Source organism: Heterodontus francisci, chromosome 3 (assembly GCF_036365525.1).
Source record: "Heterodontus francisci isolate sHetFra1 chromosome 3, sHetFra1.hap1, whole genome shotgun sequence".
Classification (NCBI taxonomy): domain Eukaryota; kingdom Metazoa; phylum Chordata; class Chondrichthyes; order Heterodontiformes; family Heterodontidae; genus Heterodontus; species Heterodontus francisci.
In genome coordinates, this window is record NC_090373.1 from 201,138,575 (window position 1) to 201,164,740 (window position 26,166).

Consider the following 26,166-nt stretch of genomic DNA (forward strand, 5'->3'; position numbering starts at 1 on the left):
AGTTTGCAAGTGCTCCCTGTGACCGTATGGGTTTTCGCCGGGTGCTCTGGTTTCGTCCCACAGCCAAAGACTTGCAGGTTGATAGGTAAATTGGCCATTATAAATTGCTCCTAATATAGGTAGGTGGTAGGGGAATTGAGGGAAGGTGGGGATGTGGTAGGAATATGGGATTAATGTAGGATTAGTATAAATGGGTGGTTGATGGTCGGCACAGACTCAGTGGGCCGAAGGGCCTGTTTCAGTGCTGTATCTCTAAATAAATAAATAAGGCTTAGCAAAAGTAACTACTCCACCAAACGGAAGTACGGTGTCTCTAAATCAGAACTCTGCATTATATCTGTGACTTAGTAAATTGTGCGAAATTGTAGATGTTTTAAGTATTGTTATTATACATTAAGTAACCTCATAATAATTGTGATATGTTCACACTAAAGTAAGACAGCTTTACATAGATCTAGACAATACTGTGCTGCAAATTTCTAAATGCTCAACCATTTTGTAAACTTGTCATATTGTAGTGATAATCATCCCTAAGAAATGTTAAAGCAATATTAAGGACATTTGAGATAAATAATAAATAATACTGTATGTGTATAATTAAATAACACACTGTCTTTACCTGAACCAGTTTGAGATTCCAGGGTGGGTGGTTGACTAGGCCTGCAATTTCCACCTGATTAGAAACAGCTGCCTGCAGTTCTACGTAGGTGCTGCTATCCAACTGTATACCTGGGAATAGATCACTGATCAGGCTGAGGAAAAGAGGCTCATCTTCATCCACCTGTTAATTAAATACAATTCAATTATGACTTGTCTATTCTCATGCTGCAAGTAATTAGAACCTAGGAATTCTGGTGGCCCAATGGCTCCATCAGAACTGTGGCAGGACAGGACTTCCACCTGCCAGTTTGCTGAGCTGCTGATTACATAGAGTGAGCTCATTTGAATTTTCAGAGATTCTTGTAGACTGTGAAAATCCAGCCCAACATGTCAGAGTTACATTGCGGATGGACTGAAAAACACATAGGAAGACTGTTGAAATAAAAGGAGCTGTGATTAGAAGGAAGACTGGTTATGGAGGTGGGAGGGAGTAAATGGAGATCTGGTGGAGAAACCAGATATAAAAAAAAATTGCTGCTTAAAAGGATAATGGCAATACTGGAGCAAGCAAGAAAACTGGAAAACAATGACAGCTGCCAGAAATAAGTATCTACCCAATTTTCTCAAAATAGACCCTTATGTCCCACTGACAGAATTTCTGAGAAGGAATGGCTTTTTTGGGGTCAGGGACAGGAAACACATCTCGTCAGTGGTTTTCATTTTGTGGAGGGATGTAGCTATTTCAGTGAGTGTCCCTTCTTCAACCTCTCGGACTCCTTTTTAAGTACAGGAAGAAGTTCAATGAACTAACCACAAATACATGCTCCCCATGAGTCTTTCTTGCAGTCTTTGACCATTGTTCGCTACACCCATCTCTGTATCACCTGCTATTTGCAAATGCACCTACCTTTGCAGTGTGGCATACATAAGTACGCCTGTTCAACTGACAACACCTTGCTTTCTGCCCCTTTTATGAGCTCATGGTGCACCTGGTCATTACAGAGGGCAATGTGGTCATTAAGGGGGTAACAGTGCACGTCACCCCATCCAATTGTGTGTCGCGCACTGAGTAACACTGGATAGCCTCAGCACTTCAGTGGTTTCTACTCTCCTAGGCTAGCGCTCATCATTTCTTCTTGTGTCTCGCATAGGTCTAGATAACCAACCCGCAACAGCCTCTCCCCCTTCCTCTGCAGGCCCAGAGCAGCAGGAAGGAAATGAAGAAGCACTGTCAAAGCTTACAGACGCACTGTCCACCAGCATAAATACTCTCACCTCGGTGGGTCCTCGTGTGTGCGTAGATAGGGTGGCACAGAGTGAAGATCATGGCACTAGTGGGCAGGAAGAGGTGCTAGAGGCAGAGGGAGCTGTGGTCAATTTCCCTTAGAGTAGGGAGGACAGACACAGCTCTGTTCTGCTAGGCACAGTTTCAGGGCCTCAGAATCACAGAATCATTACATTGCAGAAGGAGGCCATTCAGCTCATCGTGTCTGCACCGGCTCTTTGAAAGAGGAATTCCCTCAGTTCAATTCCACTGCCTTCTCCCCATAACCCTACACAGTTTTCCTTTTCATATACACAACAATCTAATTCCCTTTCGAATGCTTCATTTGAACTGCTTCCACCATGTTCTCAGGTAGCGCATTCCTGACCTTAACCACTCACTGTGTGAAAAAGATTTTCCTCATGTCACTTTTGCTTCTCTTACCAAATATTTTAAATCTGTGCCCTCTCATTCTTTATTCTTTAACGAGTGGGAACAGTTTCTCTCCATCTACTCTGTCCAGACCCCTCATGATTTTGAATAACGCTATCAAATCACCTCTCAGCCTTCTCTTCTCTAAGGAAAACAGTCCTAACTTCTCCAATCTATCTTCATAACTGAAATTCCTCATCCCTGAACCGTTGTCGTGAATCTATTCAGTACTCTCTCCAGTGCCCTCACAACTTTGCTAAAATGCAGTGACCAGAACTGGATGCAATACTCCAGCTGAGGCCAAACTCGTGTCACTGGATAGGAGGCTCTACCTTGAACAGCAGCAGGACATGTGCTCCCACATGTCTGAGTTCACTCAGGTGAAGCTGGGTCTCAGGCAGAGGATGGAGAAGCCCATCCAGCTCATGTGTACTACAACAGCTCAGGGGTATAGGCACATGGGCTCCTCGACAGAAAGAGTGGCCAATCTCTTGGACAGCCATATGTGGCATCACTCAGAATGCATGCAGGAACTGCACACTAACATTCACAGGATGCATGAGACGCTGGGTAGCATGGTAGTCAGTGGTGCTGATGGCGCAGAGGTCTTTAGAGGGAATTCCAGCTGTGTACCAGCTGGTGTCCTCCACCAGGCATCTGGAGCACCAGGCATCTGGAGCACCCAGCAAGGGCTGAGGATGCCACCATGAAGGAGGAGGGTGCCACCCCTCATTCAGTGCCCTCATCCTCAGCCACGACAAGGATGACCACATGCATCTCAGACATAAGCCAAGACAAGTGATCAGGCTGCCTCCACCTCCACGAAGGCTACAAGGGAATGACAGTATAGGACTGGCCTAGTGCGGAGTTCACTGTGTGGCATGGAACACTGAGTGGACCACGAGGGTGTGTTCATGCTGTTTCTGCCTACTGTTTTTCTTCCTTTGCATAAATGATGACACCGTAAGCCATACATCAGGGACTCTTCTTTATGCTGCTGTGACAGGACAAATGGCATGAGTTTTCTTTTTATTCCTTCATGGGATGTGAGTGTCGCTGGCAAGGCCAGCATTCCTTGCCCATCCCTAATTATCCTTGAGAAGGTGGTGGTGACTGCCTTCTTGAACCGCTGTAGGTACATGAACAGTACTGTTAGGAATACCAGGATTTTGACCCAGCGACAGTGAAGGAATGGCAATATGGTTGTTATTTATTTTTCTATTTATTTAGAGATACAGCACTGAAACAGGCCCTTCGGCCCACCGAGTCTGTGCCAACCAACAACCACCCATTTATACTAACCCCCGATTCCCTATCACCTCCCTACACTAGGGGCAATTTACAATGGCCAATTTACCTATCACCTGCAAGTCTTTGGATGTGGGAGGAAACTGGAGCACCCAATGAAAACCCACACAGACACAAGGAGAATTTGCAAACTCCGCACAGGCAGTACCCAGAATCGAACCCGGGTCCCTGGAGCTGTGAGGTTGCGTTGCTAACCACTGCGCCACTGTGCAGATGGTGTGTGGCTTGGAGGGGAACTTGCAGGTGGTGGTGTTCCCATGTATCTGCTGCCCTTGTCCTTCTAGGTGGTAGAGGTCATGGGTTTGGAAGGTGCTGTTGAAGGAACCTTGGCGAGTTGCTGCAGTGCATCTTGTAGATAGTACACTCTGCTGCCACTGTGCATCAGTGGTGGAGGGAGTGAATGTTGAAGGTGGTGGATGGGGTGCCAATCATGTGGGCTGCTTTGTTGTGGATGCTGTCGAGCTTCTTGAGTGTTGGAGCTGCACCAATCCAGGCAAGTGGATAGTATTCCATCACATTCCTGACTTGTGCCTTGTTGATGGTGGACAGGCATTGGGGAGTCAGGAGGTGAGTTACTCGCCTCAGGATTCCTAGCCTCTGACCTGCTCTTATAGTCACAGCATTTATATGGCTGGTTAATGGTGACCCCTAGAATGTTAGTCATAGAGTCATAGAGTTATACAGCACAGAAACAGGCCCTTCAGCCCATCATGGCTGGCCTTACTTTAAATCTATGCCCCCTGGTTATTGACCTCTCTGCAAAGGGAAAAAGTTTCTTCCTATCTAACCTATCAATGCCCCTCATAATTTTGTATACCTCAATCATGTCCCCCTTCAGCTTTCCTGCTCTAAGGAAAACAACCCGAGCCTTTTCAGTCTCTCTTCATAGCTGAAATGCTCCAGGTCAGGCAACATCTTGGTGAATCTCCTCTGCACCCTCTCCAGTGCGATCACATCCTTCCTCTGGTGTGGTGCCCAGAACTGTACACAGTACTCCAGCTGTGGGCTAACTAGCGTTTTATACACCTCCATCATAACCTCCCTGCTCTTATATTCTATGCCTCAGCTAATAAAGGCTGTATGCCTTCCTAACCACCTTATCTACCTGTGCTGCTGCCTTCAGTGATCTATGGACAGATACACCCAGGTCCCACTGACCTTATGTACTTCCTAGAGTCCTACCATCCATTGTATATTCCCTTGCCTTGTTAGTCCTCCCAAAATGCATCACCTCACACTTCTCAGGATTAAATTCCATCTGCTACTGCTCCGCCCATCTTACCAGCCCACCTATACTGTCCTGTAATCTAAGACTTTCCTCCTCACTATTTACGACATCACCAAATTTCGTGTCATCTGTGAACTTACTGATCATGTCTCCTATATTCACATCTAAATCATTAATGTACACTACAAACAGCAAGGGTCCCAACACCGATCCCTGTGGTACACCACTGGTCACAGGCTTCCACTCGCAAAAACAGCCCTTGACCATTACCCTCTGCCTCCTGCCAATAAGCTAATTTTGGATCCAATTTGCCAAATTGCCCTGGATTCCATAGGCTCTTATCTTAGCCAATCTCCCATGCCTTATTGAAGTCCACGTAGACTACATCAACTGCTTTACCCTCAATATGGGGGATTCAGCAATGGTAATGCCATTTAACATCAAGAGGAGATGATTAGATTCTCTCCTGTTTGAGAAGGTCATTGCCGGGCACTTTTGTGGCACGAATGTTACTTGCCACTTATCAGCCAAAGCCTGGATGTTGTACAGGTCTTGATGGATATGGGCATGGGCTGCTTCAGTATCTAAGGAGTCGCAAATGGTGCTGAACATTGTGCAAGCATCAGCGAATATCCCGACTTCTGAACTTATGATAGAGAGAAGGTCAATGATGAAGCAGCTGAAGATGGTTGGGCCAAGGACACTACATTGAGGAATTCCTGCAATTTGTTCGGGTCTGAAGTTCTGTTAATGGATGATAAATACCTGGTAGCTAAAGGTGTAGGGTGAACAGGTGTTGGGTGTTGATTAGTTAATTATACTCAAATGTGTATGCATAATGAAGAGCCAGCCAGCACTGGTTAGCTGCTGTTAGGAGTGGAGAAGTAAACTCTGTGGCAAGCAATAAACAGTCTCCACCAAAGCATCCTAGTCTCAGTATCTTCTTCACAAACAGGCTTGGAGATTTCTCTAACTTTGGTAGTAGAGGATGGTTGCCTGAAAGTGAAGATTGGAGACTAAGATTTGTTTTCAGACAGGAGATTAGAATTGGATAAAGTAAAAGCAAAATACTGCAGATGCTGGAAATCTGAAATAAAAACAAGAACTGCTGGAAATATTCAGCAGGTCTGGCAGCATCTGTGGAGAGAGAAGCAGAGTTATTGTTTCATGTCAATGACCCTTCATCAGAACTGGCAAATGTTAGAAATGTAATAGGTTTCAAGCAAATAAAGTGGGAGTGGGACAAGAGAGAACAAAAGGCAAGGTGTTGAAAGGACAGAGGGTCACGGAGAATAACTGACCAGAAGGTCACGGAGCAAAGGCAAATGGTACGTTAATGGTGTGCTAAAAGACAAAGCATTAGTATAGAGAGGGTATTAATTGACAGAAAAATGAACAGCCCTGGCCCAAAGCACAAACATGAAAAAAACAGTGGGTAGGCACATGGTAAAAAATGAATAATGAAACAAACTAAAATAAAATAAACAAATAATAAAAAAGAAAAAATAACTGAGAAAGCTGTATCTGCAAGTTTTGTTTTGAAGAAAGATGACTGAAACCAAGTGTAAGGTGTCGGCATATGATTTTCCACTGCTGTTTTGTGAAGCCGAACCTTATGATCAATGGAAGAATGAAGTTGATATACAGACACGGGTTACATCTTTACCAAAAAATAATCAAGGAATGGCCCTTGCACTTTCACTTCCCGCCAGAAGGAAGATCAGGGGTAAAGTGTTCTCGGAGCTTGAGGCTCATCATTTGGACAATGAAGAAGGTTTGAACAATCTCTTAAAATTTATGGATGTAATTTATATGAAAGATAACTTATTGAGTGCCTATGAGGCGTGGTTGGACTTTGATAAATTTAGAAAAATGGATGGTTCTTCCATTGAAGAATATATTATGGCATTTAACCGACGATATGCAAGGTTGCAGCGATTCTGTTTTGAATTTCCTAGATCAGAACTTGCCTTCAAATTGTTGAATTGTGCTATGATATCCAACATGGATATGCTCTTGGTATTAACCGGAGTTAGATTCAAAGAAAAAGATATGCTGTTTGATCAAATGCCTGACGCCCTAAAAAAAATTTTGAGGAAAAGATTCCTTTCCGGCCACTTTCATGGCGCAGATGGGCTCTTTAGCAGTGACGCTGAAGGTGGAGGATACAATGCTAGCAGCATTTCAAGGCCATTCAAATATGGGGCCCAAGCTTCAGTACAAAAGGAGAAACACGCACAAAACAAATGAGGATAGAAACCCTTTTGGTAACTTTAACAGACAGCAGGAATTGGGCAATTATGGCAGAAGGATGAACCCCAGGAATAACCGAGGGGTGGTCAAGAGATGCTCCCATGTGACTCAAAGTATCACTATGCGTTACATTATCCAAAAAAGAATCACAGGGTTTTTGAGATGACACATGACATGGAAGGTTTGGAAGGCGAGGATGACGCTACTGATCAATCAGAAGGAATTGTCCTGGTCACGAGAAGCTTCAGTCCGGTAATGAGTGTATTAGTCGTAGATTTGTTCAATTGTGCAGTGCTAGTCAGTGGGTGTACGTCCACAATATGTGGAGTAGACTGGTTAAGGTATTACATGGTAACACTTTAAGTAAGGAAGACCGAAATAAGGTCAAAGAATACAATAGTTCTATCTGTTTCAAGTTTGGGGATGGCAACATGTTGAAATCACTAAAAAGAGTGGATAATTCCGTGTAAAATAGCAGGTGTAAACCATTTTATTAGTACGGATGTAGTATCCAGTGATATACCTTTGCTGTTAAGTTAACCATCTATGTAAAAGGCCCGGATGAAATTAAATATGGAACATGTTAAGGCGATTGTCTTTTGGAAATCTGTAGCTTTGTGATTTGCACAGTCAGGACATTATTGTATTCGTTTAGCGAGACCTAACATCTCTAAGCAGGATGTTAAAGAAGTATTAATGGCATCCAGGAGTAAGGATTTAAAGGAGAAAAGGCAAATTATTTCGAAACTACATCGACAGTTTGCACACCCATCTTGTCATAGGTTGAAGATTCTATTAAAAGATGCAGGGGTAATAAACTTATCAAAGATATCAGTGGGAAATGTGATATCTGTAAAAAATACAGGAGGACGCCATCGCAACTCATAGTGAGTCTCCCATTAGCAAGGGACTTATGAAACCATAGCGATGGACTTTAAGGTAAGGGATAAAGAAAAAAACATTTTTATTCTACACATTATAGAAGTGGTGGCCAGATTCAGTCTGTCGATGGTAATGGAATGGTGGATAGGAATGGGTCTGGGAGCACTGGCTAGGTTTCTGACAATGGAGGAGAATTTGCAAATGATAAATTCAGGAGTATGTGTGAAAATATGAATATTCTAGCAATGCACACAGCAGCAGAAAGTCCTTTTAGTAATGGGATTTTGAGAGAAATCATGCCGTGATTGACGAAATGCTCCGAAAAAACTTTAGCCGACCAACCAAATTGTAAGTTGACTATTACTCTGGCATAGGCAGTACATGCGCAAAACACGCTTCGAAACCTTTTGGCAGACCAGCCAAACTGTAAATTGACTGCTGCTGTGGCGTGGCAATACGATGAACACGCTTCAAATGGTTGGGGCCGGAATCTGAAAATACATTCGGTAATGTGGGATCATCCCCCACCTTTAGAGGAGATTACAATTAGTTCAGTTTTTGTGGAATATTTGAATGCCATGCACGCAGGGAGAAGAGCATTTATTAAGGCAGAGGTTTCAGAAAAAATCAGGAGAGCTTTGAGTTAATGGATCAGGCCTTCAGAAAAGAATTTTGATACTGGGATATGGTGTATTACAAAAGAGAAGGGCAGAAAGAATGGAGAGGCCCAGGAAAAGTTATAGGCACTGATGGCAAATCAGTGATTTTGCAACATGGCAACCAAACGGAGTACATTCCTCGCGGCTTATTGGCACTGATTATACATCGACAGAATCTGAACAAATGATGGATCCCGATGATGCACCATGTACTTCTCAAGCCCATATCTCGGAACTTTGCAAGCAACAGATTGTGACAGATAACAGGTTAACCGAGAGTGGACCAAGCAATAGTGAAAATGCAGATAAGGCCCTTTATCCCAAAGGTCAACTTTGGGACTAGAGTGACGTATATGTCATATGAGTGAAGGGAGGGAAGCCACCATTATAGGAAGGGCAGGAAAGGCCCCAGGGAAATACAAGACAAGGGATAGGATATCAGAGCCAAACATTGGCAGAAGGAAGTGGAAATGTGGAAGGCCAGAAAACATAGTATAAGTTTAGACAGTGGGCCTGAAGATGATCATAGTCCAAGGAAAAGGTCACGAACTTGTGAAAGGAAACCTGGTTGTAGGAGGGACAGGTTGAGTAGTAGTAGTCCAGAAAGGAATAGGAACGCTATTAGGGGATGTGGTTTCACAAGAGCAAGGACCAGAGAGCAGACAATGGGCGCCACAAAAAGTAGGAGCCCTTATAATAGAGAAGCTCTCATGGCTACTAACAAGTTAGATGGTAAATTGATAAAGGATGCTAAGCAAAAAGACTTGACAGTTGGAGAGAGTTTGGCGTATACATGGAGGTGCCAGATAGAGGACAACCAGCATTGTGCCATAGATGGATCTGTACAAAGAAAGTATTTCCCGAGGGTACATATAAAGCAAAGGCCAGGCTTGTAACTCGGAGATTTGGGGAACAACTAGGTGACCAAAAAGTTAGAGTGAGCTCCCCAACAGCAGGAAAAGCAAGTTTGAGGAATTTCCTAGGCCTTTTAGTGACACACTCATGGGAATATAAGTCCATTGACATCAAAGCAGCCTTTTTGCAAGGGAAGAAATTTCAAAGGGAAGTATTTTTAAAGCCACCAAAAGAAGCTGGAGATATAGAAGGGAAATTATGGAAGCTAAACAAGTGTGTTTATGGGCTAAATGATTTATCCAGGGTGTGGTATCTTTCAGTTAGGTCCGTCCTACTAAAAACTGGTTGTATTCAACTAAAGAGGGATCCGGCAATGTTTTATTGATACTATGAAGAAAAACTAGCAGGCATTTTCTAGATGCATGTGGACGATTTTCTGTGGGGAGGATCTGAGGCATTTGAGAAATTTGTGATAGATAAAGTTCTGCAGGAATTTAAAATTGGAAGTCAGGCTTCCGGTGTTTTTAAATATATAGGGTTGAATATTAGACAGATTAAGTTGGGGGAAACACTACATCAACAGTCTTATCTAGGGAATGTTAATAGTATCCCAACAATTCGGGCCAGATCCTCACAAATGGAAGACTCTGCAACCAAGTAAGAAGCAGACCAGTTAAGGAGCTTAATCGGGCAATTAAACTGGTTGCGCACACGAACTAGGCCGGATGCCTACTATGATGTATTCGAATTGAGCACTGTACTGAGACATGCTACTGTTGGGGGAGTGCTGAATGCAAATAAGACATTGAAAAAATAGAGTTTTGACAAATTTACTCAAACTTCCAGCATTAGGTAACCCAGAAGAAATGAAATTCGTCGTGTTTAGTGACGCCCCACACTCTAATCTTCCCGATGGTTACTCGAGCGCAGTAGGGTTCATTATATTTTTGGTGGGACGAAATGATAAATGTTGTCCATTAGCCTGGGAATTGAAGGAAATAAAGAGGATAGTTAAAAGCACCTTAGCTGCTGAGCCACCTGCACTGATAGAAGCGATAGATATGGGTATGTATGTATCAAGTATTTTAAAGGAACTCTTGTATAACGGGCAATCGGAGAAAGGTTTTCCTATAGAATGCTATGTAGATAACCATTCTGTCTGGGACAATGTCCATTCGACAAAATGTGTCGCATAAAAGTGGTTGAGGATTGATCTTGCGAGTATAAAAGAAATGTTGGAAAGAAAAGAAATTTCCAAAGTAAAATGGATTGATGCAAGTCATCAGTTGTCGGATTGTTTCACTAAGCGATGTGCTTGTTGGAAAAAATTGTTGGATGTCCTCGAAGAGGGTCGTCTTGTGTTATGATAAGTGGAAAACGTGGAAATTCTTTTACGATAAAATCGCTTTTACTTTAAACAAGTTTTTTTAAAGCATGTTAATGGCTGGTGCTATTGAAAGTTAATGATAAATAATGTGAAGAGTAATGTGTCATTATTTTGTGTTTTTTATTTCTTTTTTATATATATATATTAAATTTAAAGAAAAAAAGGGGGAATCTGTTTGGGTCTGAAGTTCTGTTAATGGATGATAAATACCTGATAGTTCAAGATAATAGGGTGAACAGGTGTTGGGTGTTAAATAGTTAACTGTATTCAGTGTGTATATATAAAGAAGAGCCAGCCAGCACTGGCTGGAGGTGTTGTTTGGAGAGCAGAAGTAAGCTCTGTGGCAAGCAATAAAAAATCTCCACCAAAGCATCCGAGTCTCAGTGTCTTCTTCACAAACAGGCTTAGAGATTTCTCTAACACGATGATATCCTGGGGCTGAGATGATTGACCTCCAACAACCACAACCATCTTCCTTTGTGCTAGTTATGGCTCCAACCAGTGGAGAGTTTTCCCCATGATTCCCATTGACTCCAATTTTGCTAGGGCTTCTTGATGTCAACTGCTGCCTTGATGTCTCTCAACACACCTCTGGAGTTCAGCTCTTTTGTCTATGTTTGAACAAGGCTGTAATGAGGTCAGGAGCTGAGTGGCCCTGGCGGAACCCAAACTGAGCGTCACTGAGCAGGTTATTGCTCAGCAAGTTCTGCTTTATAGCACTGTCGATGACCCCTTCCATCACTTTGCTGATGATCAGGAGTAGACTGATAGGGCGACAATTGGCCAGGTTAGATTTGTCCTGCCTTTTGTCCACAGGACATCCCTGGGCAATTTTCCACATTGCCGGGTAGATGCCAGTGTTGTAGCTGTACTGGAACAGCTTGGCTAGGGGCACGGCTAGTTCTGGAGTACAAATCTTCAATACTATTGCCGGAATGTTGTAATGGCCCATAGCCTTTGCAGAATCCATTGAGTATGTTATCTATCAAGCCTTTTCTTGATATCACGCGGGGTGAATCAGATTAGCTGAAGACTAGCATTTGTGATGCTTGGGACCTCAGGAGGAGGCCGTGATGGATCATCCATTCGGCACTTCTGGCTGAAGATGGATGCAAATGCTTCAACCTTATCTGTCGCACTGATGTGCTGGGCTCTCCCATCGTTGAGGACGGGGATATTTGTGGAGCCTCCTCCTCCTGTCAGTTGTTTAATTGTCCACCACCATTCACGATTGGATGTGGCAGGACTGCAGAGCCTTGATCTGATCCTTTGGTTGTGGGATCGCTTAGCCCTTTCTATTGCATGGTGCTTCCACTGTTTGGCATGCAAGTTGTCCTGTGCTTTAGCTTCACCAGGCTGACACATCATTTTTAGGTATTCCTGGTGCTGATCTTGGCATGCCGTCCTGCACTCTTCATTGAACCAGGGTTGGTCCCCTGGCTTGATGGTCATGGTGGAGTGGGGGCTGGGCTGGGCTAGATTTTGGTTGAATGCAATTCTGCAGCTGCTGCTGCTGATGGCCCACTGCACCTCATGGATGCCCAGTTTTGAGTTGCTGGATCTGTCCTATTTAGCACAGTGGTAGTATCACACAACACAATGGTGGGTACCCTCAATGTGAAGATGGCACTTTGTCTTTACAAGGACTGTGTGGTGGCCATTTCTACCAATACTATCATGGACAGATGCATCTGTGACAGGTAGATTGGTGAGGACGAGGTCAAGTAGGTTTTTCTCTCTTGTTGGTTTCCTCAACACGCGCTACAGACGCAGTCTAGCAGCTATGTCCTTTCGGATTTGGCCAGGAGTGGTGCTACCGAGCCACTCTTGGTGATGGACATTGAGTATGTTATGTGCTTCTTCCAATTGGTGTTAAACATGGGGAAGCACTGAGTCATCAGCCGAGGGATTGTGGTAGGTGGCAAGAGGTTTCCTTGCCTATATTTGACCTGATGTCATGAGACTTCCAGGGCAACTCCCTCCCTTCTGTATACCACTGTGCCGCCACCTCTGGTGGGTCTGTTCTGCCTTGGTGTCTGGGTCATTATTTGCAAGGTATGATTCCGTAAGTACGACTATGTCAGGCTGTTGCTTGACTCGTCTATGGGACAGCTCTCCCAGTTTTGACACAAGCCCCCAAATGTTAGTGTGGAGGACATTGCAGGGTCGACAGGACTGGGTTTGCCACTGTTGTTTCCAATGCCAAGGTCGATGCCGGGTGGTCCGTCCAGTTTCTTTCCTTTTCTTAGTCTTTGTAGCGCTTTGATACAACTGAGTGGCTTGCTAGGCCATTTCAGAGGCATTTAAGAGTGGGTCTAGAGTCATATGTATGCCAAACCAGGTAAGGAGAGCAGACTTACTTCCCTAAAGGACATTAGTGAACGAGATGGGTTTTTACAAAATGGTCACCACTAATTCCAGATTTATTAATTGAATTCAAATTGCACCATCTGCCATGGTGGGTTCAAACCCATGTCCCCAGGGCATAAGCCTGGGGTTCTGGGTTACCAGCCCAGTGATATTACCACAACACCACCGCCTCCCCGTGGTGAAAGAGATAACGGGATCCTCCACTGTGAGGGCAGAACTTCTGGGCAGATGTGCTTCCTTCTTTGGAGGCGATGTGAGAGTGACTGCCCTTGACATCAAGGCAGCATTTGACCGAGAATGGCATCAAAGAGCCCTCACAAAACTGGAGTCAATGGGAATCGGGGGAAAACTCTCCGCTGGTTGGAGTCATACCAAGCGCGAAGGAAGATAGTTATGGTATCTCAGTCAATCATCTGAGCTCCAGGGCATCACTGCAGGAGTTCCTCAGAGTACAACCAGCTTCAGCTGCTTCATCAATGACCTTCCTTCAATCATAAGATCAGAAGTTGGGATGTTCGCTGATAATTGCACAATGTTCAGCACCATTCGCGACTCCTCAGATACTGAAGCAGTCCGTGTGGAAATGCAGCAAGACCTGGACAATATCCATGCTTGGGCAAGTCACATTCACACCACACAAATGCCAGGCAATGACCATCTCCAACAACAGAGAATCCAACCATCTCCCATGGACATTCTTGACATGCAATGGCATTACGATTACTGAATCCCTCACTATCAACATCCTGGGGTTACCATCGACCAGAAACTGAATTGGAGCAGCCATATAAATACCGTGGCTACAAGAGCAGGTTAAAGGTTCGGAATCCTGCGGCGAATAACTCACCCCCTGTCTCCCCAAAGCCTGTCCACAATCTACAAGGCACAAGTCAGGAGCATTATTGGATTCTCTCCACTTGCCTGGATGTGTGCAGCTCCAACAACACTCAAGAAGCTCAAAACCATCCAGGATAAAGCAGCCCGCTTGATTGGCACACCATCCACAACATTCACTCCCTTCACCACCGACACATAGTGGCAGCAAAGTGTGCCATCTACAAGATACACTGCAACCACGCACCAAGGCTCCTTCAACAGCACCTTCCAAACCTGCAACCTCTACCACCTAGGTGGACAAGGGCAGCAAATGCATGGGAACACCACCACCTGCAATTTCCCCTCCAAGCCACACACCATCCTGACTTGGAACTATATCGCTGTTCCTTCACTGTCGCTGGGTCAAAATCCTGGAACTCCATTCCTAACAGAACTGTTGGTGTACCTAACCAACATGGACTGCAGTGGTTCAAGAAGGCAGCTCACCACCACCTTCTCAGGGCAATTAGGGATTGGCAATAAATGCTGCCCTTTTCAGTGATGCCCATATCCCATGAACAAATCAAAGGAAAGCAATTAGATGTTCCAGGCAGTGTCTTCCATGAATATAAAAACAAGAAATGCTGGAAATACTCAGCAAGTCGGCAGCATCTGTGGAGAGAGAAGCAGAGATAATGTTTCAGATTAGTGACCCTTCTTCAGAACTAGCAAATACTAGAAATGTAAAAGGTTATAAGCAAGTCAAGCGGGGTGGGGCAAGCGATAACAAAGGAGAAGGTGTAAATAGGACAAGGTCACAGAATAGCTGACCAGGTCGTGGAGCAAAGGCAAACAATATATTAATGGTGTGTTGAAAGACAAAGCATTAGTACAGATAGGGTGTTAATGGACTGAAAATTGAACAGCTGCAAGTACAAACATGAAAAAAACAGTGGGTAAGCAAACTGAACAAACTAAGATGAAATAAAATAAAATAAACACCAAAAATATATATATAAAAAAAAGGAAAAAGAAAAAAATAACTGAAAATAAAAGTAAAATGGGGGGCCCCGTCATGCTCTGAAATTATTGAACTCAATGTTCAGTCCGGCAGGCTGTATTGTATCTAATCTATAAATGAGATGCTGTTCCTCAAGCTTGCGTTGATGTTCACCGGAACACTGCAGTAATCCCAGGATAGAGATGTGAGCATGACAGCAGGGGGGAGTGTTGAAATGGCAAGCAACCGGAAGCTCGGGGTCCTGCTTGCGGACTGAGTGGAGGTGTTCTGCAAAGCGGTCACCCAGTCTGCATTTGGTCATGCCAATGTAGAGGAGACCACATTGTGAGCAGCGAATACAGTATACTACATTGAAAGAAGTACAAGTAAATTGCTGCTTCACCTGAAAGGAGTGTTTGGTGCCTTTTCATTTCAGTTATTTTTTTCTTTTTCCTTTTTTTATATATATATATTTTGGTGTTTATTTTATTTTATTTCATCTTAGTTTGTTCAGTTTGCTTACCCACTTTTTTTTTCATGTTTGTACTTGCGGCTGTTCAATTTTCAGTCCATTAACATCCTATCTGTACTAATGCTTTGCCTTTCAACACACCATTAACATATTGTTTGCCTTTGCTCCACGACCTTCTGTGACCTTGTCCTATTTACACCTTCTCCTTTGTTATCTCTTGCCCCATCCCCACTTTACTTGCTTATAACCTTTTACATTTCTAATATTTGCTCGTTCTGAAGAAAGGTCACTGACCTGAAACGTTAACTCTGCTTCCACAGATGTGTCATTCCACAGATGCTGCCAGACCTGCTGAGTATTTCCAGCATTTCTTGTTTTTATTTCAGATTTCCAGCATCCGCAGTATTTTACTTTTATTTTAGTCTTCCATGAATATGTTAGCAGAGGTATATCAGACTTCCTTCCTTGCATACCTCTCAACCAGGGTCTGAGGGGCCCAGCTGAAACCTTCCTGAATCAGGACATCCCTTACATTCATGGGACCCTCCTGTGCACTTCACGCCTTGGGCTGTGCCCGGCAACATTGCTGTGCAGCTGGGGCACCTCTCTGCTTAGTGTCATCTCCCTCAGCCACCTCCTCTCTCACCTCCTGCTGCTGCTCCTCCTTCTCCTTCCAGGGCCTCACCATCCTCAAGGTCCTCAAGGTCCACACCTCTCCAGAAGGCCATGTTAAGGAGAACGCAGCAGACAACCACAATGACCAAGACCCTTGCAGGACTGCTCCAGACACTGAAACCATATCTTCAGAAGCCAGGTAGTCTGCTCAGTGGTTGTTCTAGCAGGTGGCATTGGTTGTATCGCCTTTGTGCCTCTGTCTGGGGCCCCCGTAGAAGGGTGAGTAGCCATCCCTTGTTGGATCTCTCCACGGACTTTGGGGATGTGAGGCAGTGTGGACTGGTAGAGGATGAAGAAGTCATGCCATCTGCCAGTTAAGTGAGTGCACACATGGCAGAAGCTCTTATTGTGGTCACAGACTAGTTGGACATTTAGGGAGTGGAAGCCCTTCCTGTTAATCAATCTGACTGGCCTGTCACTGGATGCCTTGATGGCCACGTGAATGCAATCAATGATGCCCTGCACCTGGGCGAATCCAGTGATGGTGGTGAAAGTCACTGTCCTCTGTGTCTGCGAGGCTGCAAATGTTGTGAAATGACTAGAGGGTATCAATCACCAGAGAGATGCAATGTTTGCATCGCTCGCCGTTTGTGAAATGCCACAAAGTTCCACAGCTGATCCTTGGATGGTGCCAGAAGAAAAGAAGTTCAAGGCCACAGTCACTTTGTTGTTTATTTCAGGGCATGGTGACCAGTGCTGTGAGGTGTGAGGTCTTCAGTGACAAGGTCATAGATGCCTGTGACCATCTGTTGCAGAGTCACAGTCTCCTGCAACACTGGGTCTCAGTTATCTCCATGGCAGTAGATCCTTTTCTAAGTCCCTTGTTAACACCTTCTTAATAGATTCCAGCATTTTCCTTACAACTGACATCAGGCTACCTGGCCTGTAATTTCCTGTTTTCTCTCCCTCCTTTCTTGAATAACAGTGTTACCTTTGCTACCTTCCAATCCACTGGGGCCATGCTGGAATTTGGGAAATTTTGGAAGACTGCAACCAATACGTCCATTATGTCTGCAGCCTTGAATATAGGACATCTGGTCCAGGGGATTTGTTGGCTTTTAGTCCCATTAGTTTCTCTAGTTCTTCTGCTCTATTGGTATGAATTATTTTACAATCCTCACTCTCATCAGCCCCTTTGTTCCGAACTATCTTTGGTATACTTTTTGTGTTTTCTACTATGAAGACAAATACAAAAGATTTTTTTAATGTTAGAATTTTTCTTGTCCCAGCCTCGAAGGAACCAATGTTTACTTTTGCTGCTCGCATCCTTTTTACACGCTTGTGGAAGCTCTTACAATACGTTTTTATATTGTTTTCTCGTTTACGCTAATATTCTATGTTCTCCCTTTTAATCAATATTTTGGTCCTCTGCTGATTCCTAAAACTCCCCCAATCCACAGGCTTGCTATTATTCTTTGGAAAATCATAATCCTCATCTTTTAATCTAATACAATCCTTAACCTCTTTAATCAGTCACGGATTAATCACTTTTCCTATGGAGTTTTTGTTTCTCAATGGAATGCAGTTGAGAATTTTGAATTATTTCTTTAAATGTTAGCTTGAAAGGTTAACTTTATTCCTCTCATCACAATGCTGTCTGATCTGTTGAGTAGTATTTCCAGCATTTTCTGTTTTTATTAGCTATTTATTCACATGAATCGACTGTCTTGAAGGGATTTTGAAATAGATTTGTGTACAGTATTGTTTGTTTATTGTTCATTTGATATGTAGTGTATTGTTCATTTGAGGCCACTGTACATGCTTGGTGTAGCAAGTGCAGTGTAGCACTAGAGGGAGTCAAAAATAAAGTTTTATTTTACAGCAGAAATCCAGAAGCCAGTGGTGTGTTTTTCTTCCAGGGATTTACAAAAGCAGATTTACAATATGAGATCTTATAATAGCTATGAGGATGGAATCTGCATTTACTTTTTAACCAGATATCATACGCTCTGCTTTCAGTTGTGAACTCCGGTTTGTTCACAGCAGGCCTTGTGTCTTTGTGCAGTTTATGCAGGACAGCCATTTTGTCTCATACACTAATGCAAGGGTAGTTTGGTCTGCGTAAATCTCAGAGAAAAATTTATTGCAGGATTGTAGCATCCCATGAAATGTGCATTTGTTTCTTCCACCTGCCTTTCCTACTTTTGATAAAGTCTGTGTGATTGTGGAACGCTATCCTGGATCTTTAGTCACATAATATCGCTGCACTGATGATCAAGATGGCGACAGCTATGCCCAACCTTTCACATTTTGATGTGCACTCTGAGCCCTCATCTGTGTCCCCTCGTTCACAGAAGTGGTTACAACGATTTAAAGGTGCAATGGTGGTCTTTGGAATCACCGACAATAAGAGAGAAAAGGCTTACTTCTCTCCTATGGAGATGAAGAATTGGAAAATATTTTGAGACACTTGCACCTGCGCAAGATGACTACGACTCAACAAAAAATGTACAAACGACTTATGTCACGCCCAAGAAGAATGCAATATATGAAACAAATATTTTCTGAAGAACCAAGCAAGGAGCAAATAAGACATTTGATCAATATGGCACATGATTGAGACAACTGGCAACCAAATGTGACTTTTTAGGTTTATGTACTGTTTGTTTATTTATTGTTCATTTGATATATAGTGTATTGTTCATTTGAGGCCACTGTACATGCTTGGTGTAGCAAGTGCAGTGTAGCACTAGAGTGAGTCAAAAATAACGTTTTATTTTACAGCAGCAATCCAGAAGCCAGTGCTGTGTTTTTCTTCCAGGGATTTACAATAGCAGATTTACAGTATGAGATCTTACAACAGCTATGAGGACAGAATCTGCATTTACTTTATAACCAGGTATCATACGCTCTGCTTTCTGTTGTGAACTCGAGGTAATGCCAATTGGCAAATAAGGACAGTGTTGGGGTTTGTTCACAGCAGGCCTTGTGTCTTTGTGCAGCTTATGAATGACAGCTATTTTGTCCCATACACTAATTCAAGGGTAGTTTGGTCTGCGTAAACCTTAGAGAAGCAAATAAAGAGGTTGAACAGGAAATCAAAACACAAATAATTGAAGGCTGCCTCTTTAGTCAAATATGCAGAAAAGCACAAAAGAGTTAACATCCAGGCTTGGGATTGATAAGTGACAAGTAACATTCGTGCCACACAAGTGCCAGGAAATGACCATCTCAAACAACAGAGAATCTAACCATCTCCCCTTGATATTCAATGGCATTACCATAGCTGAATCTCCCACGATCAGCATCCTGCGGGTTACCATTGACACTAAACTGAACTGGACCAGCCACATAAATACTGTGGCTACAAGAACAGGTCAGAGGCTGGGAATTCTGCAGCAAGTAACTCACCTCCTGTCTCCCCTTTGCCTGTCCACCATCTACCAGTAGTGATGGAACTGCACCAGGTCATGTAATGTTGCACTCATTGAATGATGCCTTGGTTTTCCATTCCATCTAGTTCCATCTTCAACTTTTCTCAAATGTGCATGCTACATTTTCATGGCAGGTCGATTGACGGTGTTGCACCTTCTTTAAGGTGTAGGACTACGTCCACGTGGAAATTCCCACCTGGGTCAAACCAGTCTGAGTACAACCTTTGGAGGTCTTGTCCTGATCCAATGGGTGTGCACTTACTTGGGGGAGGCGGTGGCGTAGTGGTAATGTAACTGGACTAATAACCCAGAAGACCCAGTCTACTGCTGTGGGGTCATGGGTTCAAATCCCACCATGGCAGATTTGAAATTTGAATTCAATTAATCTGGGAATTTAAATAAAAGCTAATCTAATGGTGAAGCCATTGTCGATTGTCAGAAATACCCATCTGGTTCACTCATGTCCTTTAGGGAAAGAAATCTGCCATCGTTACCTGGTCTGGTCTACATGTGACTCCAAATCCACAACAATATGGTTGGCTCTTAAATTGCCCTCTGAAATGGCCAAGCAAGCCACTCTGTTCAAGGTCAATTAGGGATGGGCAATAAATGCTGGCCTAACCAGCAACTCCCACAAACGAATACAAAAAAATTTTCACTGCTGTGGTCTTCTGACTGGGTCAGCTCATGAATGGTGAACATGTTAAGTTTGTTGCACGCTGGCAACCATGCTATTGCTGGTCCTGACACATCCACTATGTAGAATACCTGAGTAGGCCATGTTGACTCTTTGTGCCTGCATTCCAGGTCTAGGGAACCTCGGCACTTTAGTGTCACAACATTGACGTAAGCTTCACGCTTGTGTGTTGGACCACTGACTTCCATGCCTTGTGCCACAAGTCCTAGAAAATGTGGAAAGATAGAGTGTTGGCACTTGCACCTGTGTCAATCTTCACTCTGTCGATGACGTCCAGCCTTTCTGGGGCAGACGATCTAGAGTGTTGCAAAAGCTTCTGTTTTGTTAACAGAATGGACCGGTTCTGCTAAGTTGATTGTGTGAAATAGCTGTTCATCTGTAGTGGCTTCACCTTGATCAACCTCATCCATTTTGGTCAGGTGTTTTCACATTTCGTGAATGGGTCTATGCTTGTGGTTATGCATGGAATGTCTTGCCTCCTTTAGCCTGTGGCTGGTGTAATTCTGTGATTTGAAAGCTGCCCGCTGTAGCTTCTCCTTGCCTTCTTACTGCTGGACCTTCTGGCTCAGTGCCCTCTAAGCCCGCATGCTTTGCATGTGTCAGCTCTTACCTTCCGGGAGCGGAGCAGAGAAGAGCAGAGTGGACCTGTGGGGAGAATGCCAAGAGAGAGCCTATAAATCGACCCTGAGGATCGAGGGCCAGTCTCTTACCTTCCGGGAGCGGAGCGGAGCGGAGCAGAGAGGAGCGGAGCGGATCTGTGGGGAGAACGCCGAGAGCGGAGCCTATAAATCGACCCCGAGGATCGAGGGCCAGTCACTTACCTTCCGGGAGCGGAGCTCTAATAGCGCTCCGGAGTTTTGAAAAAATAAGGCAAACATTGACGTCAGAGGAAAGCTGCAATGTGATTGTTTGGTGAGTAGCAGCTGTGACAATATCTTAAAAAAAAGGGGAAAGTTGTTTTTTTTTCGTTGGAGAGAAAACCTCTGGTGATACGGTGAGTACTACTAAAGTATTTTTTTTAAGGACTTTAGATTGAAATGGGTAGAACAAGGCCCCTAGTATAATTAGTATTTTATAATTCAGGGAGTAACTAATTAATCTACGGGTAAGTCATGGCAGGAGAGCTCAGCCCCGTGAAATGCTCCTCCTGCGCTATGATGGAAATCAGGGACTCTTCCAGTGTCCCTGGTGACCATGTGTGCAGGAAGTGTATTCATCTGCAGCTACTGGCTCCTCGCATTACGGAGCTGGAGCTGCGGGTGGATTCACTGTGGAGCATCTGCGATGCTGAGGACGTTGTGGATAGCACATTTAGTGAGGTGGTCACACCGCAAGTAATGACTGCACAGGCAGAAAAGAGATGGGTGACCACCAGATGGTGTAGTAGGCGCAGGCAGGTAGTGCAGGAGTCCCCTGTGGCCATTCCCCTCTCAAACAGATAGACTGCTTTGGATACTGTTGGGGGGGTTGACCTCCCAGGGTAAAGCAGCAACAGCCAAGTTCGTGGCACCATGGAGGGCTCTGCTGCATAGCAGGGAAGGAAAAGGCTTGGAAGAGCTATAGTGATAGGGGATTCTATCGTAAGGGGTGCAGATAGGCATTTCTGTCACCACATACGAGACTCCACGATGGCATGTTGCCTCCCTGGTGCTAGGGTCAAGGATGTCTCGGAGCAGCTGCAGGACATTCTGAAAGGGGAGGGTGAGCAGCCAGAGGTCGTGGTCCATATTGGTACGAACGACATAGGCAGGAAGAGAGATGAGGTCCTGTAAAGTGAATATAGGGAGTTAGGCAGAAGGTTAAAAAGCAGGACCTCTAGGGTTGTAATCTCAGGATTACTCCCTGTGCCACGTGCTAGTGAGGGTGGGAATAGGAGGATTAGGCAAATTAATGCGTGACTGAAGAGCTGGTGTAGGCGGGAGGGTTTCAGCTACTTGGATTATTGGGATCTCTTCTGGTGCAGAGGTGATCTGTACAAGAAGGACGGGTTGCATCTAAACTGGAAGGGAACCAATATCCTTGCGGGGAGGTTTGCCAGTACTACTCGGGAGGGTTTAAACTAGTCTTGCACGGGGTTGGGACCCAAAGTAGCCGTGTCTCCGATGAGATAGTTGAGGCAAATGTAGAGGTTAAAGCAAGCAAGTCCAGTAGGCAGGCTGGGCAGGGGCAGGACAGGGAGAGTGGAAGGGCCGGTAGGCTAAACTGCATTTACTTTAATGCAAGAAACCTGACAGGTAAGGCAGATGAACTCAGAGCATGGATCGATACATGGAATTGTGATATTATAGCTATTACGGAAACTTGGTTGAGGGATGGGCAGGACTGGCAGCTCAATGTTCCTTCCGGCGCGACAGAGGTGGAGGTAAGAGAGGACGGGGAGTTGCACTATTGATTCGGGAGGACATCACGGAAGTACTTAGAGAGGATATCCCAGGGGGAATGTCCAGCGAGGCCATATGGGTAGAACTTAGAAATAAGAAAGGGATGATCACTTTGATGGGAGTATACTATAGACCCCCCCAATAGTCAGAGGTAAGTGGAGGAGTATAAATGTAGGGAAATCACAGAAAGGTGTAGGAATTATTGGGTTGTAATAGTCGGTGATTTTAACTTCCCTAATATTGACTGGGACTGCCTTGGTGCTAAGGGATCAGATGGGGAAGAATTTGTCAAGTGTGTCCAAGAGAGTTTTCTGAAGCAGTATGTGGATGGCCCTACTAGAGAAGGATCGACCTCCTCTTATAAAATGAGGCTGGGCAGGTGGTTGATGTGTCAGTGGGGGAGCACTTTGGGACCAGTGACCATAACTCGATTAGCTTCAAAATAGTTATGGAAAAGGATAGGACTGGTCCTCAGGTTGAAGTCCTAAATTGGGGGAAGACTAATTTCGATGGCATCAGACAGGAACTCTCAAAAGTTGAATGGGAGAGGCTGTTTACAGGTAAAGGGATGTCTGGCAAATGGGAGGCTTTTAAAAGTGAGATAGGAAGAGTTCAGGGCTGGCATGTTCCTGGAAGATGGAAGGGCAAGGCTGGCAAGTTTAGTGAACCTTGGTTGATGAGGGATATTGAGGGTCTGGTCAGGACAAAGAAGGAGGCATTTGTCAGGTATAGGCAGCTGGGATCGAGCGAGTCCCTCGAGCAGTATAGGGGATGTAGGACTACACCTAAGAAGGAAATTAAGAGTGCGAAAAGGGGCCAAAAGATTTCCCTGGCAGATAAGATAAAGGAAAATCCTAAAAGATTCTCTAAGTATATTAAGAGTAAAAGGGTAGCTGGGGAGAGAGTAGGTCCCCTTAAGGATCAGTGTGGCAATCTATCTGTGGAGCCACGGGAAATGGGCGAGTTCTGAAATGAATATTTCTCATCTGTATTTACTGTGGAGTGAGTGAGTTCAAGGGAGGGATCAGCGATATCCTGGAGCATATCAACATTACAAAGGAGGAGGTGTTGGAGGTTTTGAAGCGCATTAAGGTGGATAAATCCCCAGCTCCTGACCAGGTGTTTCTGAGGATGCTATGGGAAGCAAGGGAGGAGATTGCTGGGGCCCTGGCAGAGATTTTTGTATCATCGTTCGCCATGGGTGAGGTACCGGAAGACTGAAGGATAGCTAATTTTGTGCTTTTATTTAAGAAGGGCAGCAGGGATAAGACAGGGAACTACAGGCTGGTGAGCCTTACATCAGTGGTGGGAAAGTTATTGGAAAGGATTCTGAGAGACAGGAATTATATGCATGTGGAAAGGCATGGTCTGATTAGGGATAGTCAGCATGGCTTTGTGCGTGGGAAATCATGTTTCACGAATTTGATTGAATTTTTCAAGGAGGGGACCAAGAGGATTGACAAGGTCAGGGTGATGGACGTTGTCTACATGGACTTTAGCAAGGCCTTTGACAAGGTCCCACATGGTAGGCTGGTCCAGAAGGTTCGAACACAGGATCCAGGGTGAGCTAGCCAATTGGATACAAAATTGACTTGGTGATAGAAGGCAGAGGGTGGTAGTGGAGGGTTGTTTTTCAGATTGGAGGCCGGTGACCGGTGGTATGCCGCAGGGATTGGTGCTGGGCCCTCTGTTGTTTGTCATATCTATTAATGACTTGGATGTGAATGTAAGGGGCATGATTAGTAAGCTTGCAGATGACACCAAAATTGGTGGTATAGTGGACAGTGAAGAAGGTTGTCTAAGGTTACAACAGGATATAGATCAACTGGGAAAGTGGGCAAGGGAGTGGCAAATGGAATTTAACGCAGACAAGTGTGAAGTGATGCATTTTGGGAAGTTAAACCAGGGCAGGACATATACAGTGAATGGCAGGGCTCTGGGGAGTGTTGTTGAGCAGAGAGACCTTGGGGTGCAAGTACATAGTTCCCTGAAAGTGGCAACACAGGTAGACAGGTTGGGTAAGAAGGCGTAAGGCATGCTTGCCTTCATCAGCCGAGGCACTGAGTACAAGAGTTGGGATGTCATGTTACAGTTGTACGTAACGTTGGTTATGCCGCATTTGGAGTACTTGGTATAGTTCTGGTCTCCGCACTACAGGAAAGATGTGATTAAGCTGGAGAGGGTGCAGAAAAGATTCACAAGGAACTTGCCTGGTTTGGAGGGCTTGAGTTATAAAGAGAGATTGGATAGGCTGGGTCTGTTCTCCCTGGAGCGAAGGAGGCTGAGAGGGGACATGATAGAGGTATATAAAATTATGAGAGGCATAGATAGGGTAGATAGCCAGAGTCTGTTTCCCATGGTAGGGGTGACTAAAACTAGAGGGCATAGATTTAAGGTGAGAGGGAGGAGGTTTAAAGGGGATCAAAGGGGTAAATTTTTCACACAAAGAATAGCGGGTATCTGGAATGAGCTGCCTGAGGAGATGGTGGAGGCAGGAACAGTAGCGACATTTCAGAGGCATCTGGACAGGTACTTGAATGAGCAAGGCATAGAGGGATATGGAATTAATGCAGGCAGGTGGGATTGGAATAGATAGGCATTATGGTTGGCATGGACGCGGTGGGCCAAAGGGCCTGTTTCTATGCTGTACGACTCTATGACTCCAAATGCCGGGCATCGACTTGGTTGATGGGAGAGCCCGCAGTTACTGCATAATTTGTTATGCCGAGGTGCCTTGGATATTGTACCAACAGATGTTTCAGAGCCGAAGGCTTGCAAACACTGTCTCCCTGCGATAATTGCCTTGTATCTGCATCTGTCCTGTAATATAGTCTCCATGCTGTGCCCCTTCAGCTTTTCCAGGAGGTCTTTCTGGAATGCCTCAAAAGGACTGGAGGCGATAGCCAATTCCAATCTGAGAGATCAGCATCAGAGAAGTTGCATTCTTTTGCTTTCTCTCTGCATCGGTTAACAAAGTCGTCCAAGCTCTCGTTGGCTTTCTGTCTGTACCGTATGAGTTCCAGGCTCATTTACTGTAAATTTACTTTAATCCTAAAATGATTTTCTAATGTTGCCCATAGATTTGATGGATCATTCTGGTCAGAGGGATTGATTCTGAGGAGACCTTGGTGTCCTATGGCAATTCTAATCTTTACCGCCTGTTTCACTTTACCCACAACTTTGTGGTCTTGGAAGCATAGCTCAATCTTCTGCTTAAAGAGTTTGAACTCGCCACTCATCAGCAAAATCAACTGTTAAGACTCCATCTTTCTTTGGCTTCCTTGTCTCAGGAGACAATGGGTCATCACCTGGAGGTGGTCAGTGGTTTGTGAAGCAGCGGCTGGAGTGGCTACAAAGGCCAATTCTAGAGTGACAGACTCCTCCACAGGTGCTGCAGATAAAATTGGTTTTTGGGGCTGTTCCACAGTTGGCTCTCTCTTTGCGCTTCTGTCTTTTTTCCTGCCAACTGCTGAGTCTCTTCGACTCGCCATGCTTTAGCCCCACCTTTATGGT

General features: G+C 44.6%; 1 protein-coding gene across 1 annotated transcript in view; it reads right to left on the reverse strand.

Moving 5' to 3' along the window:
- LOC137367179 (dynein axonemal heavy chain 8-like) overlaps positions 1–26,166 on the reverse strand; it is a 2,062,041-nt gene that overhangs the window by 814,041 nt on the left and 1,221,834 nt on the right. The window contains exon 74 of the mRNA XM_068028615.1: positions 620–781. Coding sequence (XP_067884716.1) covers positions 620–781 — 162 coding nt within the window. The remainder of the gene's footprint in view (positions 1–619; positions 782–26,166) is intronic.